Genomic DNA, 13,387 nt, shown 5'->3' with positions numbered 1-13,387 from the left:
GCCCGGGGCCGCGGCGGCGCCCCAGCTCCCCTTGCTCCTCCCCTCCTGCCCCACCCTGTATCCCTCTTGCGGCGGGCTCCAGGCTCCTCAGCCTGGAGATTGACGTTTCGTTCTGTTCTGTCCCTCCGACCCTCAGCAGGAAACCCTTCCGTTCGCCCACCAGCGCCAAGCAGCTGGCTTGGGCACCCACTAGGAGTTCAGTAAGTGCTGGTTAAATGCATAAGCGGTTGCCTCCCGGTTAATAAGGACTGTGTGGCCTCGGAGGCGGAATGGGCAGTGAGGGTTAAAGAATGGGATGACCCCGGGGTCAGACCCGAGGTCTGGTCACTGCACTTCCCTTTCTTATCAGTTTGCTGGAGCAAGTGTCAACTTCCTAGCTTTAATTTCGTCATCCGTAAAACGGAGGTGATAAGTTTTTATCTTGGGGTGGTGGAACGTTAAATGGGTCAGTGCATGCACAGTTAAGTACAGGGTCTGGCTGATCGATCTCAATAAAGGATAGTTTGACCTGTTGTCACCCACACGACTCTGCTGGCTTCGCAGCCTTTTTCCTCGAGTCCATTTAAGTCTCTGGCTTTCCAGTACTTTATCGTTTCCCTTCTCAACTTTGCTTCTTTTTCCTACCCTTTTGTGCTTTCTCTTTCTCACTGATATTCAGGGACTTTTCTGTTCCATTTGTTGGCAGAATGTGAAGGGTATTGTTTTGTCATTGACTGGAAAGATCATTTGCAGCCGAGATTTTATTTATTTTTTTATTTTTTTGGTTTTTTTTTCGAGACAGGGGTTCTCTGTGGCTTTGGAGCCTGTCCTGGAACTAGCTCTGTAGACCAGGCTGGTCTCTAACTCACAGAGATCCACCTGTCTCTGCCTCCCGAGTGCTGGTAGATTTTAGAAACTTTTGAAGAAGGGAGCTGCGGAAAAGCCGGGTCCTAGGTATGAAGCTGCTCTAGTCCCTTATCTCCAGAGTCTGTCTAAGCTGTAACCCTTTTTGTACCTTCTTGTATTCAGCTGTAATGCTGATATGCACTGGGACCGTTTTGTTTGCTTTTGTTACCTGACTGACAGCCAGTCACTACCCTCAGGAAGGGTGTAGCCTGGCTCTTGAGATTTCAAACCTGCGAATCCCATTTGATTTTCGGGGTGGACTTGGGAATCAGGGATGGAGAGGATGAAATCTGGTCATTTTTTTCCTAAGTTTAAAAACTTATTTTATGTATATGGGTGTTTTGCCTCCTTGTGTATTTGTGCACCCATGTGTGCAGTGCCTGCAGAGGTCAGGAGAGGGCATCAAATCCCCCAGAACTAAAGTGATCTGTCAGGTGGGTGCTGGGAATTGAACCCTGGTCCTGTGGAAGAGCAGCCCTTGCTCCGAAGGGTTGAGCTACCTCTCCAGCGCCAAGCAAGTTTGTTTTGATGTCTTTTTCATTGTCTTTTTAAATGTTTTTTGTTTGTTTGTTTTTGTTTTTTTCAAGACAGGGTTTCTCTGTAGCTTCGGAGCCTGTCCTGGAACTAGTTCTTGTAGATCAGGCTGGCCTTGAACTCACAGAGATCCACCTGCCTCTGCCTCTACTGGGATTAAAGGCGTGAGCCACCACCGCCCAGCCTTTTCAATGGTTTTTAATGGACTTGTTTTCAGGTTTTTCTGAGGAAGTTATTCTTTGGGTTGAGAAAGTAGCTTCTATATAATTTGAACCAAATGACTCCTAGAACTTAATAGGGAAAAAGGAAAGAAGCAGACAACAACTGTTGATTGAATTTGGAGAGATGAGGAATGGAATAGGAGATAGTTATACAAATAATAAAAATGGGCTTTGGGGTCAAGCCTAGAGAATTCTGCCAGTATTGACCCAGGAACTTGGGAGAGTCAGAGGACAGATAATAGGTGGTGTGTTTTTTCTGCTGTTGTTTTGTTTTATTTTCTGAGACGAGGTTTCTCTGTGTGACAGCCCTAGCTGACCTGGAACTAGCTCTATAGGCTGGCCAACCAGGCTGGCCTCAAAATCATAGAGATCCTACTGCCTCTGCTTCCCTACTGCTGGGACTAAAGGTGTGTACCTTTAGTTTCAGGAGTCGGGATAGGTCTTTCTTTTCTTTTTCTTTCTTTCTTTCTTTTTTTTAAATGAATTGTTGAGGCAGAAGCAAGTTTAGATTGCATGTTTGTTTCCCGTGCATGTACGCTTTGGATCTGGTCGTAATAGTTACAGTGAATCTTTGCTGTAGTCTTGGGGCAGCGTGGCATAGTTTTTTGTTTGTTTTGTTTTGGGGACAGGCTCTCGCTATAAAGCCCAGATTATCCACAGACTTGCCCTCAGCACAGGGTTTTTGAGAGAGAGATTAATACAACAAAGATGAGTACAGTGTTGATTGTACTGTACTCTAGTAGTTGTTTGTGGGTTTGTTTTAGTTCATTGGTTGGGGGTGGAGGTTGGCAGAATCTGGCTGTGTAAACTTTGATTGGTTTGTGAACTGTCAGTGTAGACCAAGCTGGCCTTGAATTTATGGCAATCATCCTTCCTCTACCTCCCATGTCCTGGGAATTCAAGCTCATTTAGGGGCCAGCATGCTGCCTCATGGGGGAAGAGCACTTGCCTTGCAAACCTGGTAACTTGAGTTCAATTCCTGGAACCCATGTAAAGGCAGACAAAGAACTGACTCCACAGTGTTGTCCTCTGGATTTCACTTGAGAAACCATGGTACAGATACACCTACATATGTGCATTTCTCTCTCTCTCTCTCTCTCTCTCTCACACTACACACACACACACACACACACGCACACACACACACACTGATAACAAATAAATAAGAATGTAAAGTTTGCAACTGGAGCAGAAAATGTAGATGGAGATGAAGTTAGATATGGAGCTTTCTTCAGATGTCTGCTTTCAACGCTTGGGTTGGGTTTAACCTGTGAACAGTTGGCTAGCCAGCAGGGACAGAAGCAGGGAAACAACAGCATTTCATTTCTTTTCTTCTTTTTTTTTTTTTTTTTTTTTTTTTCGAGTCAGGGTTTCTCTGTGGTTTTGGAGCCTGTCCTGGAACTAGCTCTTGTAGACCAAGCTGGTCTCGAACTCACAGAGATCCGCCTGCCTCTGCCTCCCGAGTGCTGGGATTAAAGGCGTGTGCCACCACCGCCCGGCCTCAGCATTTCATTTCTAAGACAAATTATTCCCCGATCCTTTGCATTCCACCATAAAATCTTTGTTTGTTTATTTTCAAGACAAGTTTCTATGTATAGTCCTGGTGGTCCTGGAACTCATTCTGTAGACCAGGCTGGCCTCGAACTCACAAAGATCCTCCTGCCTCTGTCTCCTGAGTGCTGGGATTAAAGGTATTAATCTTAATACATCATCTACTGGCCATGGTAATGTATGATTGTACTTCCAGCAGACATGAAGTTAAACTAGATGATCCCTGGGAGTTCTAGGCCAGCCAAAGCTATGGTGTGAGACTGTATATCAAAATAAATGAATAACTTAAAAGCCACACTAAAGATGGATTGTAAGAGCCATTTGTGATTACACTAAATGGTCTTAGCAGATTGTATTTACAAACTTATACACACACGTATATGTAACAATTATAATTAAAGAGTAAAGAAGCCCAGGAGGTGGTGGCTCACATCTTTAATCCTAACACTCAGAAGGCAGAGGCAGGCAGATCTCTGTAAATTCTGACCAGTCTAATCTACAGAGCAAGTTCCAGGATTGCCAGAATGGCACAGAGAAACCCTCAAGAAAAGAAAGCAAGCCTGGCAATGGTGGCGCACGCCTTTAATCCCAGCATTCGGGAGGCAGAGGCAGGCGGATCTCTGTGAGTTCGAGACCAGCCTGGTCTACAAGAGCTAGTTCCAGGACAGGCTCCAAAACCACAGAGAAACCCTGACTCAAAAAAACCAAAAAAAAAAAAAAAAAAAAAAAAAGAAAAAAAAGAAAAGAAAGCAAAACCAAAACAAAACAAAATCCCAAAAACCACACAACCAACAAAGAATAAGACGCTATGGGGGGGGGGTGGCTGGAGAGATGGCTCAGAGGTTGAGAGCGTTGCCTGCTCTTCCGGAGGTCCTGGGTTCAATTCCCAGCAACCACATGGTGACTCACAACCATCTGTGGAGGGGTCTGGTGCCCTCTTCTGACCTGCAGACATACACACAGACAGAATATTGTATACATAATAAATAAATATTTAAAAAAATTAAGGTCAATGTAAAACACTGTCACTTAAAAAAAAAAAAAAAAGAAGCTATGGGGGCAAAAAAGCTGGGCATGGATGGAGGTCCCTGCCCGTAATCTCAGCACTTGGAAGAAGTGTGAGGACCATGGGCTACTGAGACAAAACAAAACAAAACAAAATAAAACAACAACAAAAATTGTACAGGAATACTAATTATTACTTTGTATTGAGTTTAGAGAAGGTCCTTGAGACATAAATGCTATCAGAGCCTCTAGTGACAGGTGACAATTACACTGCTGAGTGCATAATCCTGTTCTGGGTTACACCTGGCTCTGGGTTTGGGAAATGCTCATTAAAATGATGGTTGGATATAGCCCACCTTTCATGTTTATGAAATTGATGGGGGATGGGAAGAAAAATTATAACTTTCTTTTTTTTAAATATTTATTCATTTATTATGTATACAATATTCTGTCTGTGTGTATGCCTGCAGGCCAGAAGAGGGCACCAGACCTCGTTACAGATGGTTGTGAGCCACCATGTGGTTGTTGGGAATTGAACTCAGGACCTTTGGAAGAGCAGGCAATGCTCTTAACTGCTGAGCCATCTCTCCAGCCCCTATAACTTTCTTTTTAAAAAAAGTTTTACTTGATGTATGTATTTGTTTTGTGCATTCCCCCAGTATGTGGGTGCCTATGGAGCTAGGAGAGGGTGTTAGATCCCCTGGAGCTAGAGTTACAAGAAGTTGTGAGCCATCCAAAGTGGGTATTTGTACTCAGGTCCTCTGGAAGAGCAGCAAGCACTCTTAACCACTGATCTGTCTCTCTAGCCCGTAACTTTTAACTTCACTTTTGTGTTTTAAACTGAAAAACTCATAGCCAAGGAAGCATTGCTTATATATTTTTATGCATTATATGTGTCTGCCTATCCGTATGTGTACCATATACATGCAATGCCTGAAGAGGCCAAAGAGGGCATCAGATTCCTTAGTACTGGAGTGCTGCCAAGTTGGTGGATAGGTGCTAAGAACCAAATCCATGTCCTTTGGAAGAGCAGCAAGTGCTCTCACCTGCTGAGCCATCTCTCCGATCCTAGCATTATTTATCTTAAAGACTGGAATAAAAGGGCTGGGGTATAACACTAGCAAGAACAAGGGCCTTGTGTTTGATATCAAGCAGAGAAAAAACAGAGGCAGGGCAGAGGGAAGGGGATTGCATTGAGAATATTCTTTCTCAAGACTAGAAGTTAACATTTTATTTATTCATTCAACAATTATTTATAGACATCTTCTCTGTGCTAAACTGGCATTCCTTCTCACAGAAGAGGTTATTTAGCAAGTGAAGAATCAGAAGCTGTGATGAGGATTATGAAGGCCATGTGGATGGAAAGGAGAGTTTAGATATTCATAAGTGATCTGGCCTGGGAAGGCCTTTCTGTAGCTGAGCCCCCAGGGATGAAAAGAAACCACATCTGTGGGGGAGAGCATTCTGTGTAGAGGGATAGTGAATTCTAAAGCCTGAGTGGGGAGAAGGCGTCCTTGGTGTTAGCGCTTAGAGAATAAGTGAAGGTGAGCTGGAGGGGAAATTAGGGTTAGTAAGTGCCAGGGTTTCAACCTGAGCAGCATTTGGTTCAGAGTCTGGCTTTGCCCACCTACTCAGAACTGTGGCCATTTTCAGTAAGTTATTTTTAGTAGTGTGATTACATTCCAGGATTACAGGTGTGTGCCACCGTACCTGGCTTATATTCCGAACCATTTTCAGATGGGTAAATGGCAACCTAGAGCCATTAAATAATTTCCCCAGGGTCCCACAGCTAATTTTAGGAGATCCTTGGGACTTCAGCCCCAGTCATTTCCCCCTCTGATGTCATTAGCTACTCCAATGTGCTGCTGTTTTTCTGCAGCAGAAAGTCTCAGTTTAGTTATGGCAGTGGGTCTGAACCTGAGGTAGGGCAAAATGGGACTTTAGGCTTGTGTGAAAATTAGGCAGCGTAGGAAATGCAAAAACACTAGTCAGGAGTGTTCGTTGAGTCTAAATGGTTTTCATCAAATGTGTCACAGGACAGGGAGGAAACAACTCTTGATTTCTCCCAAGCCCACCCCAGACATGCCTTCTGTTGGCCGGTTTTGTCAGTCAACTTCAGCCCATTTCCCATCTGCCCATTAGATGAAAGGAACAGATCTGGTGCTGAGTTCTCCCAGAACCCCACCTAAAGAGATTCAGTGGGCCTCCTGGCTGTCTTACTCTTGGGTTCTGTGTCTTATTGACCTCAGAAAGTCCTTTGGAGAAACATGTTTAAAGCATAAATCATTATGAAAGCTGTGGAAGACAGTTTGGCAATGCATTTTACAATTTCGATATCTTTTTTTTTTAATATTTATTTATTTATTGTGTATACAATATTCTGTCTATGTGTGTGTCTGCAGGCCAGAAGAGGGCACCTCATTACAGATGGTTGTGAGCCACCATGTGGTTGCTGGGAATTGAACTCAGGACCTTTGGAAGAGCAGGCAATGCTCTTAACCACTGAGCCATCTCTCCAGCCCCCAATTTCGATATCTTGACCTCTTGAAGCTCCTGTTAGTATTACTAATTCACTTCCACTGGACCAGCCTTTTGCTACCTTCTGAAATATTTACAAGGGTCTGGAGAAAGGGCTTAGAGGTTAAGAGTACTTGTTACTTCTGCAGAGGACCTGGGTTAGGTTCCCAGCACCCATCTCAAGTGGCTCACAACTGCTTGTAACTCTGGTTCTGGCCTCCAATGGTGCCTTCAAGTGCATGTGCATACAGACATGTGTATATACTCAGACACTCACATACACACCATTAAAATTAAAAATAGGGGCTGGAGAGATGGGTCAGCAGGTAAGATACTTCTCTGCTCTTGCAGAGAACCTAAGTTTGACTCCCAGCGTATGGTGGCTCACAATTGTCTGTAACTTCTGTTCTAGGGGATTCATAACCTCTTCTGGCCTCTGCAGGTACCAGACATGGTACACAGATATACATGCAGGCAAAACTCCCACACTTGTAATATTAATAATGATAATAATACATTTTTAAAAATAAAAATATCTTTAAAACCGGTTCCCAACAATATGCTTGGATATGTATCTGCTACTTATAATGGTAAAATCAAAATATTTATGATAAGAGAATTTTAGTTGATCCATATAATGTATTCTTTTTGTTTTGTCTTGTCAGTGTCTACTGTGTAGCCCAGGCTGGCCTGGGATTCACTTTGTAGTTCCCACTGGCCTCTAATTGGGGAGCCTTGCAGACTAGGCTGTCTTGTAGACCAGGCTTGCCTCAAACTCACAGAGATTCATCTGCCTCTGTCTCCTGAGTGCTGGGATTAAAGACGTGCACCACCATCACCCAACAAAAGATGATATTTTGCTGCTGTTCCATTTCTGTCACTCATTCTTTCCCTATCTGTTGTCCTTTCTCATCATTTGTTCATCTGTTCAGTGCGTAGTTGCTGAGTGCCTCTGACATTCCTAGCCTTTTTCTGATGCTGGTCTGGAGGGTGTAAGTGAGGCATTGTGGCCTCTGCTCTCATGGGACTTACAAAGCTGTGTGCGTGTGTGCTCGCGCATACATGCGTGCACGTACATGCTTACATGTACAACAAAGCAAGAAGATATGTTGACAAGCATGATCGTGCTGTGCTGGGGTTGGTGGCCAGGCATATCTTCTGTATTTTAGTAGAGACGCTTTGTTGAGGCCCTTTATGTCAAAAGCCGAATAATACTTAGAGAGATCATTCAAGACCATCAGGTAAGAATGAATTTGATGGGGCTGGAGAGATGGCTCAGCGGTTAAGAGCACTGACTGCTCTTCCAGAGGACCCGGGTTCGATTCCCAGCACCCACATGGCAGCTCACAACTGTCTGAAAATGCAGTTCCATGAGATCTGACACCTTCACACCAACAAACATAATAAAGTTAAATAAATAAAAAAAAGTTAAAAAAAAAAAAGAATGAATTTGATGGCCGGGTGGTGGCGTACACCTTTAATCTCAGCACTCAGGAGGCAGAGGCAGGTGGATCTCGGTGAGTACAAGGCCAACCTGGTCTACAAGAGCTAGTTCCAGGACAGACTCCAAAGCTACAGAGAAACCCTGTTTCGAAAAACGAAACAAAATAAATAAATAAATAAAAAATAATGAGTTTGATGAACCTGATCAGAGGAGGACTAAGGGCTCAGTCACTCAAGCATATAGTAATAGAAAACTCAAAATGTCAGTGAATTAGGCATACAAAAAGTTTCTTGAATTTGTACTGGCTAATTTTATGTTTATTTGGCACAAGCTATAGCTATCAGATTGGAGGAAGCCTCAGTTGAGAAGATGCCTCCATAAGTAATGGGCTGTGGGGCATTTTCTAAATTACTGATTGATGGGAGTGGACTCAGCCCATTATGGGTGATGCCACCCCTAGGCTGGTGGTTCTGGGTTATTTAAGAAAGCTAGTCCTCTGCATCAGTTCCTGCCTCCAGGTTCCTGTCTCTGACTTAATCTAGTGATGAGTAGCAATGTGGAATTGTCAGTCAAATCTTTTTCCTCCCCAGTTTGCTTTTAGTCATGGTGTTTCATCACAGCAGTAGTGACCCTAACTAGGACAGAACCTGAAGATGTAAACTATACCTCCAGGTTGAATCAGACAGAATGACAATGTGCACCTGTTGGTTATATCAGGGTGATGTCCAAGGGCTGTGGACTAAGGGGAAAGACTGAGATTCAAGGTTCAGCTCAGTGGTCTCAACTGAGTCTCTCACTTCAGTGCCGTCTTCTGAAAGTTGGGGAAGAGGCCACCTCATGCCCGGGCAGGGCAGGGCTTCAAACGAGTGCGTGAACTTGGTTAACCACAGGTGCTGGTGAGTGTAGAGTATCTTGATTTAGTGCATGGATGAGCAGGTAGGAGCTGCAGGGTGCGTGGGTTCAAACACTGACATGGCTGATCTCTATGGGAACCAGACATTAACGAGGAGGGGGTTATTTCTTTAGAGTGGGCTTATTGTTCTAATACAGGCTTTCTCGTGTGTCCTACTCAGACAGGTGGGACTTCATTGCTGGATGTTTTTGGTGGAGTCTTTACAAGACTCTTTTTCTGGGGGGGTGGGGATTGAAGCAGAGCTAGAGTCAGTTGAGAAAAGTTGGAGATTGATTTGTTTTGAGATTGTTTTCACTGTAGCCCAGGCTAACCTGAAGCTTACTGTCTAAATTTGAACTTACAGCAATATACTTGCTGCAGTCTTCTGAGTGCTGGGATTACAAGTATTCTTCTGACTATTAAAGAAGTATGAAAATGAATTTAGGCATGACTATTGGGACCATTTATGAGAGAGAGAGGAGAGAGAGGTGCACTTAGGAAAAGGACAGCACATACTTGAGTTCTGGAGTCTTCTCAAGAGAGCTGCCTCCTGGCTCACTTTAGTTCACACTAATCCTGATCTTCTCATGGATGCCCATGATTAATTCCTATAGTTTTGTATCTGTTTGTTGTTGCACTGCCTTTCTGGCTAGATCATAAACTCCTTGAAAAGAATTATGCTTTATGCTCTTCTGTTCCACCACTGTGTTGACTATAGCATCAGTAATTCATTTTTCTTTATAATATCATTATTATTTCACATGTATGGATTTTGCCTGCATGTAAATCTGCAGCACATCCATGCTTTGCCTATAGAGGCCAAAAGAGAGCTTCAGTCCCCTGGAACTGGAGCCACATGATTGTGAGCCATAATGAGGGTGCTGGTGATTCAGCCCAGGTCCTCTGGAAGAACAGTCAGTTCTCGTAACCACTGAGCTGTCTCTATCATCCCAGTTTGTTTGTTTATTTTGTTTTTTTGGGACAGGGTTTCTCTGTAGCTTTGAAGCCTGTCTTGGAACCAACTCTTATAGTTCAGGCTGGCCTCAAACTCACAGAGATCAGACTGGCTATACCTCCCAAGTGCTGGGATTAGATTAAAGGCATGCACCACCACCGCCCGGCTTATTTTAAATTATGTGAATGTGCCTTTGTCTGTATGGTTGGTATGTGCATGTGAGTGCAATATGAGTGGTGGCCAATAGAGGACATCCCGTGGAGCTGGAGTTACAGGAGGTTGTAGGCTACCTGACATGGGTATTTCCCAAAGTTGAGTGAGTATTCTGCAAGTGGGTTGCATGCTTTTAACCATTAAGACATCTTTGCTACCCCCTCGCCTCCCAACCATGATTCTTTCCTGTTGAAAATATCATGTTTCCATTATTAAACATTGTGGCTTTTTGGTATGACGAGGCACTGAAAGAGTTACAATGCTGTATTCTGTAGCCTGCAGGTTTCCCTAGATGATGAATAATCATTCCTTCTGCCTGAAGAACATCGGTGGAAACCTTGACCATGGCATCGATATCAGAACCTGTAACATTCCGAGAATTCTGCCCTTTGTACTATCTCCTCAATGCCATTCCCACAAAGATCCAGAGGGGCTTTCGCTCTATTCTGGTCTACCTCACAGCCCTGGATGCCAATGGGGACTACATTGCGGTGGGCAGCAGCATCGGCATGCTCTACTTGTACTGTCGGCACCTCAACCAGATGAAGAAGTACAACTTTGAAGTAAGTCTTGTTTTCCTTTGCATCTGATTATGTGCCAGCCGTAGCTGCTGTTTCTCCACTGTGTTCTACCTGTGCTACATGGGGCACTTTACCTTTGACTTGCTGGCCTCCAGCTTCATACCTCACTCCAACTAAATATTGGTGTTTTTCTTTCCCCACCTCTGTCAGGGGCCAGCCTCGACAAAAATACCTTTCTTCCAAAGATGAAGCCTGCGAATTTAGAAATATAGTAAAGAATACAAAGACGTGTACAAAAATAATAAAACACAGAAACACATAGGATAGTATCGGGAGGGAATTTCAGTGACTACTGAAAATTCAACCGCGTTTAATTTCCAACAGTTTAATATACCCCTAATTTCAAAAGGTAGGAGTAGAACAAAAGGACTTACATTAACAGACAAATTGAAAGGCCTGGGGTACAGTCATCACTTCTGCCCTTGACTCCTGCCCTCGACTGAACACTCTGTATGCAAACCACTCCCTGAGTGGAATCCCAAGTTATTTTCATAAAGGGAACAGAGCTTAGTTGGATCCTTAGACTTTTGTTTTAGGTAGGAACCAACTACTTCCCTGTTTCAGGAGCATGAGGGCTGGCAACTAGCCACACCTGTTTACAATAGCCATGAGAGAGCAGAACTCTTGATTTACAACTAGGTGGGACTTTTGTTTGAATTAGAAGCACAAAACAAGTCTCTCTAACCTTTGGCCTATATGGGCCCCCACAGACCTCGGTCTCTAAAAATCTTTCCTCATTTTACAAGGACATTTAAATGTTTACCAATTACACCAGGCAGTGGTGGCACACACCTTTAGTCCCAGCACTCAGGAGGCAGAGGCAGGCAGATCTCTGAGTCTGAGGCCAGCTTGGTCTACATAGTGAGTTCCAGGACAGCCAGGGCTACACCAAGAAACTCTTGAAAAACAAACAGAACAATGTTTACCAATTGCTAACAAAGTTTGTTTCTCAGTGTTGTGCCCAGATTACGGCCCCATAGAGAGACCACCAGAGAGGCCCAGACTGTAATAAGCAAGGTTTAATTAGCATAATACAAGTATAATACTGCAGTGAGGTAGAGAGGAGTTGTATATCCTCTGTGGGGTAAGTTTTTAAAGGTGTAACTACAAAGAGGCTTTTTGAAGCTGCTGTTGGCACGGGTGCAAGGTCTTTTGCTCTGTCCCATCCTGCTTCTTTATCACCAGGTGACAGGCTGGCTGGGCTAAGTGACATTGTGCTTGGAATCTCCCGGGTAGGAGTGGGGAAGGCCACTATCTTCCTGGGAAAACATTCTGCTAGGAAATTTCTTCTCGCCCCTTTGAGAATAAGGGGTGAGGGTCCCACACTCAGTATCTAACTTAAATTCTACTCTCTTGAGATTATTCTACAAAAGATTTACGGTAATCATTGACATAGTCCCAGACTATACACATCTTAAATAAAGTGACTTCTATACACAGAGCTCCTGATTCTCATATGTTGACTCAAGAATTTCTGAGTGCTGTATGGGTATGTGAATGGCCTGGTACAGCTGTCACCCTTTAGTGAGCTTCTGTACCTTACCAAGTACATAGCTTTAGTCTTAAAAATAAAAACAAGCTGGGAGGTGGTACCACATGCCTTTTACCCCAGCATCCAGGATGCAGAGGCCAGCTTGATCTATAGAGTTAGTTCTAGGACAGCCAGGGTTATACAAAGGATTCCTGTCTTGAAAAACAAAACAAACAAACAAAAAACCCCACAAAACAAAAACTATGTATATAGTGTTGTTCTTTTTTTAAAAATGCTGCAAGATCCCCGCGGCTGTAGGCAGCAGAAATGCTGTAGGTCCCAAATGGTGGTAGCGGGCCATGTGGTAGCAGGCAGCGGGCCCTGGGAGCAGCCAGTCCCGGGCAGAAATGGCTGCCGGTCCCAGAGTGGTGGCCTGAGCGGTGGCGGCAGGCCATGTGGCGCCAGACAGCGGGCCCTGGGAGCAGCCAGTCCCAGGCAGAGACAGCTGCTGGTCCCAGAGCAGTGGTGGCGGGCCATGTGGCAGCAGGCAGTGGGCCCCAGGCAGAGACAGCTGCTGGTCCCTGAGCAATGGCTGGTCCCAGGCAGGGAGACACATGGCGGGTGGGCAGGCAGAAGACAGAAACATGGATAGACACAACATGCAGGGTGAGGTTGAATGTTTATTCAGGGGGTTATGGAGGAGGAAGGGTGAAGGGGGGGACAGAGAGAGGGAGAGAGAGAGAGAGAGAGAGAGAGAGAAGAGGAGAAAGAAACAGAGAAGGGGGGGGAGCAGAGAAGTGGGGAGAGAGGCAGAAGCGAAGCTGCCTCTCTGAGAGGAAGATGGAAAAGAGAGCGAGCTCAGGCCAGAAGCTGAAGATCAGCCTGCCTCAGGGGATGGGGAGGGGAATGGGTGTGGCTTGTCTCTTAAAGGGACCAAAACCCTAACATTCCCAGGTCTTCCTTATAATGAAAAGCAGGCATGTCAAGGAAGCAGAAAAGGAAGGGCCCAAGGTGGCGGTGGCCAGGTCAGAGGTAATGGGAGTGGGCGTGGCTTGTCCCATAAAGCGACAGGAAAGCACAACATATAGCTCTGGAACCCATGACCTTATGACTTATTC

General features: G+C 44.7%; 1 protein-coding gene across 3 annotated transcripts in view; it reads left to right on the top strand.

Annotated features, from left to right (window-relative positions):
• The window catches only part of Tecpr2 (tectonin beta-propeller repeat containing 2), a 104,822-nt gene that overhangs the window by 350 nt on the left and 91,085 nt on the right, over positions 1–13,387 (top strand). For 2 of the 3 annotated variants that reach the window (XM_041633164.1, XM_041633162.1), the window contains exon 2: positions 10,493–10,780. In XM_041633164.1, coding sequence (XP_041489098.1) covers positions 10,562–10,780 — 219 coding nt within the window. In that variant the 5' untranslated portion in view covers positions 10,493–10,561. Of the gene's footprint in view, positions 1–62; positions 201–10,492; positions 10,781–13,387 lie in introns of those variants that run through there. The other variant, XM_041633163.1, reaches the window with a different exon arrangement.

This window comes from Microtus oregoni, unplaced genomic scaffold (assembly GCF_018167655.1).
Source record: "Microtus oregoni isolate MIOR12 unplaced genomic scaffold, Mior012 000043F_ref0000047, whole genome shotgun sequence".
NCBI classification, from domain to species: domain Eukaryota; kingdom Metazoa; phylum Chordata; class Mammalia; order Rodentia; family Cricetidae; genus Microtus; species Microtus oregoni.
Note: the sequence above shows the minus strand (reverse complement) of the source record. Positions and strands in the feature narration are given on the sequence as shown.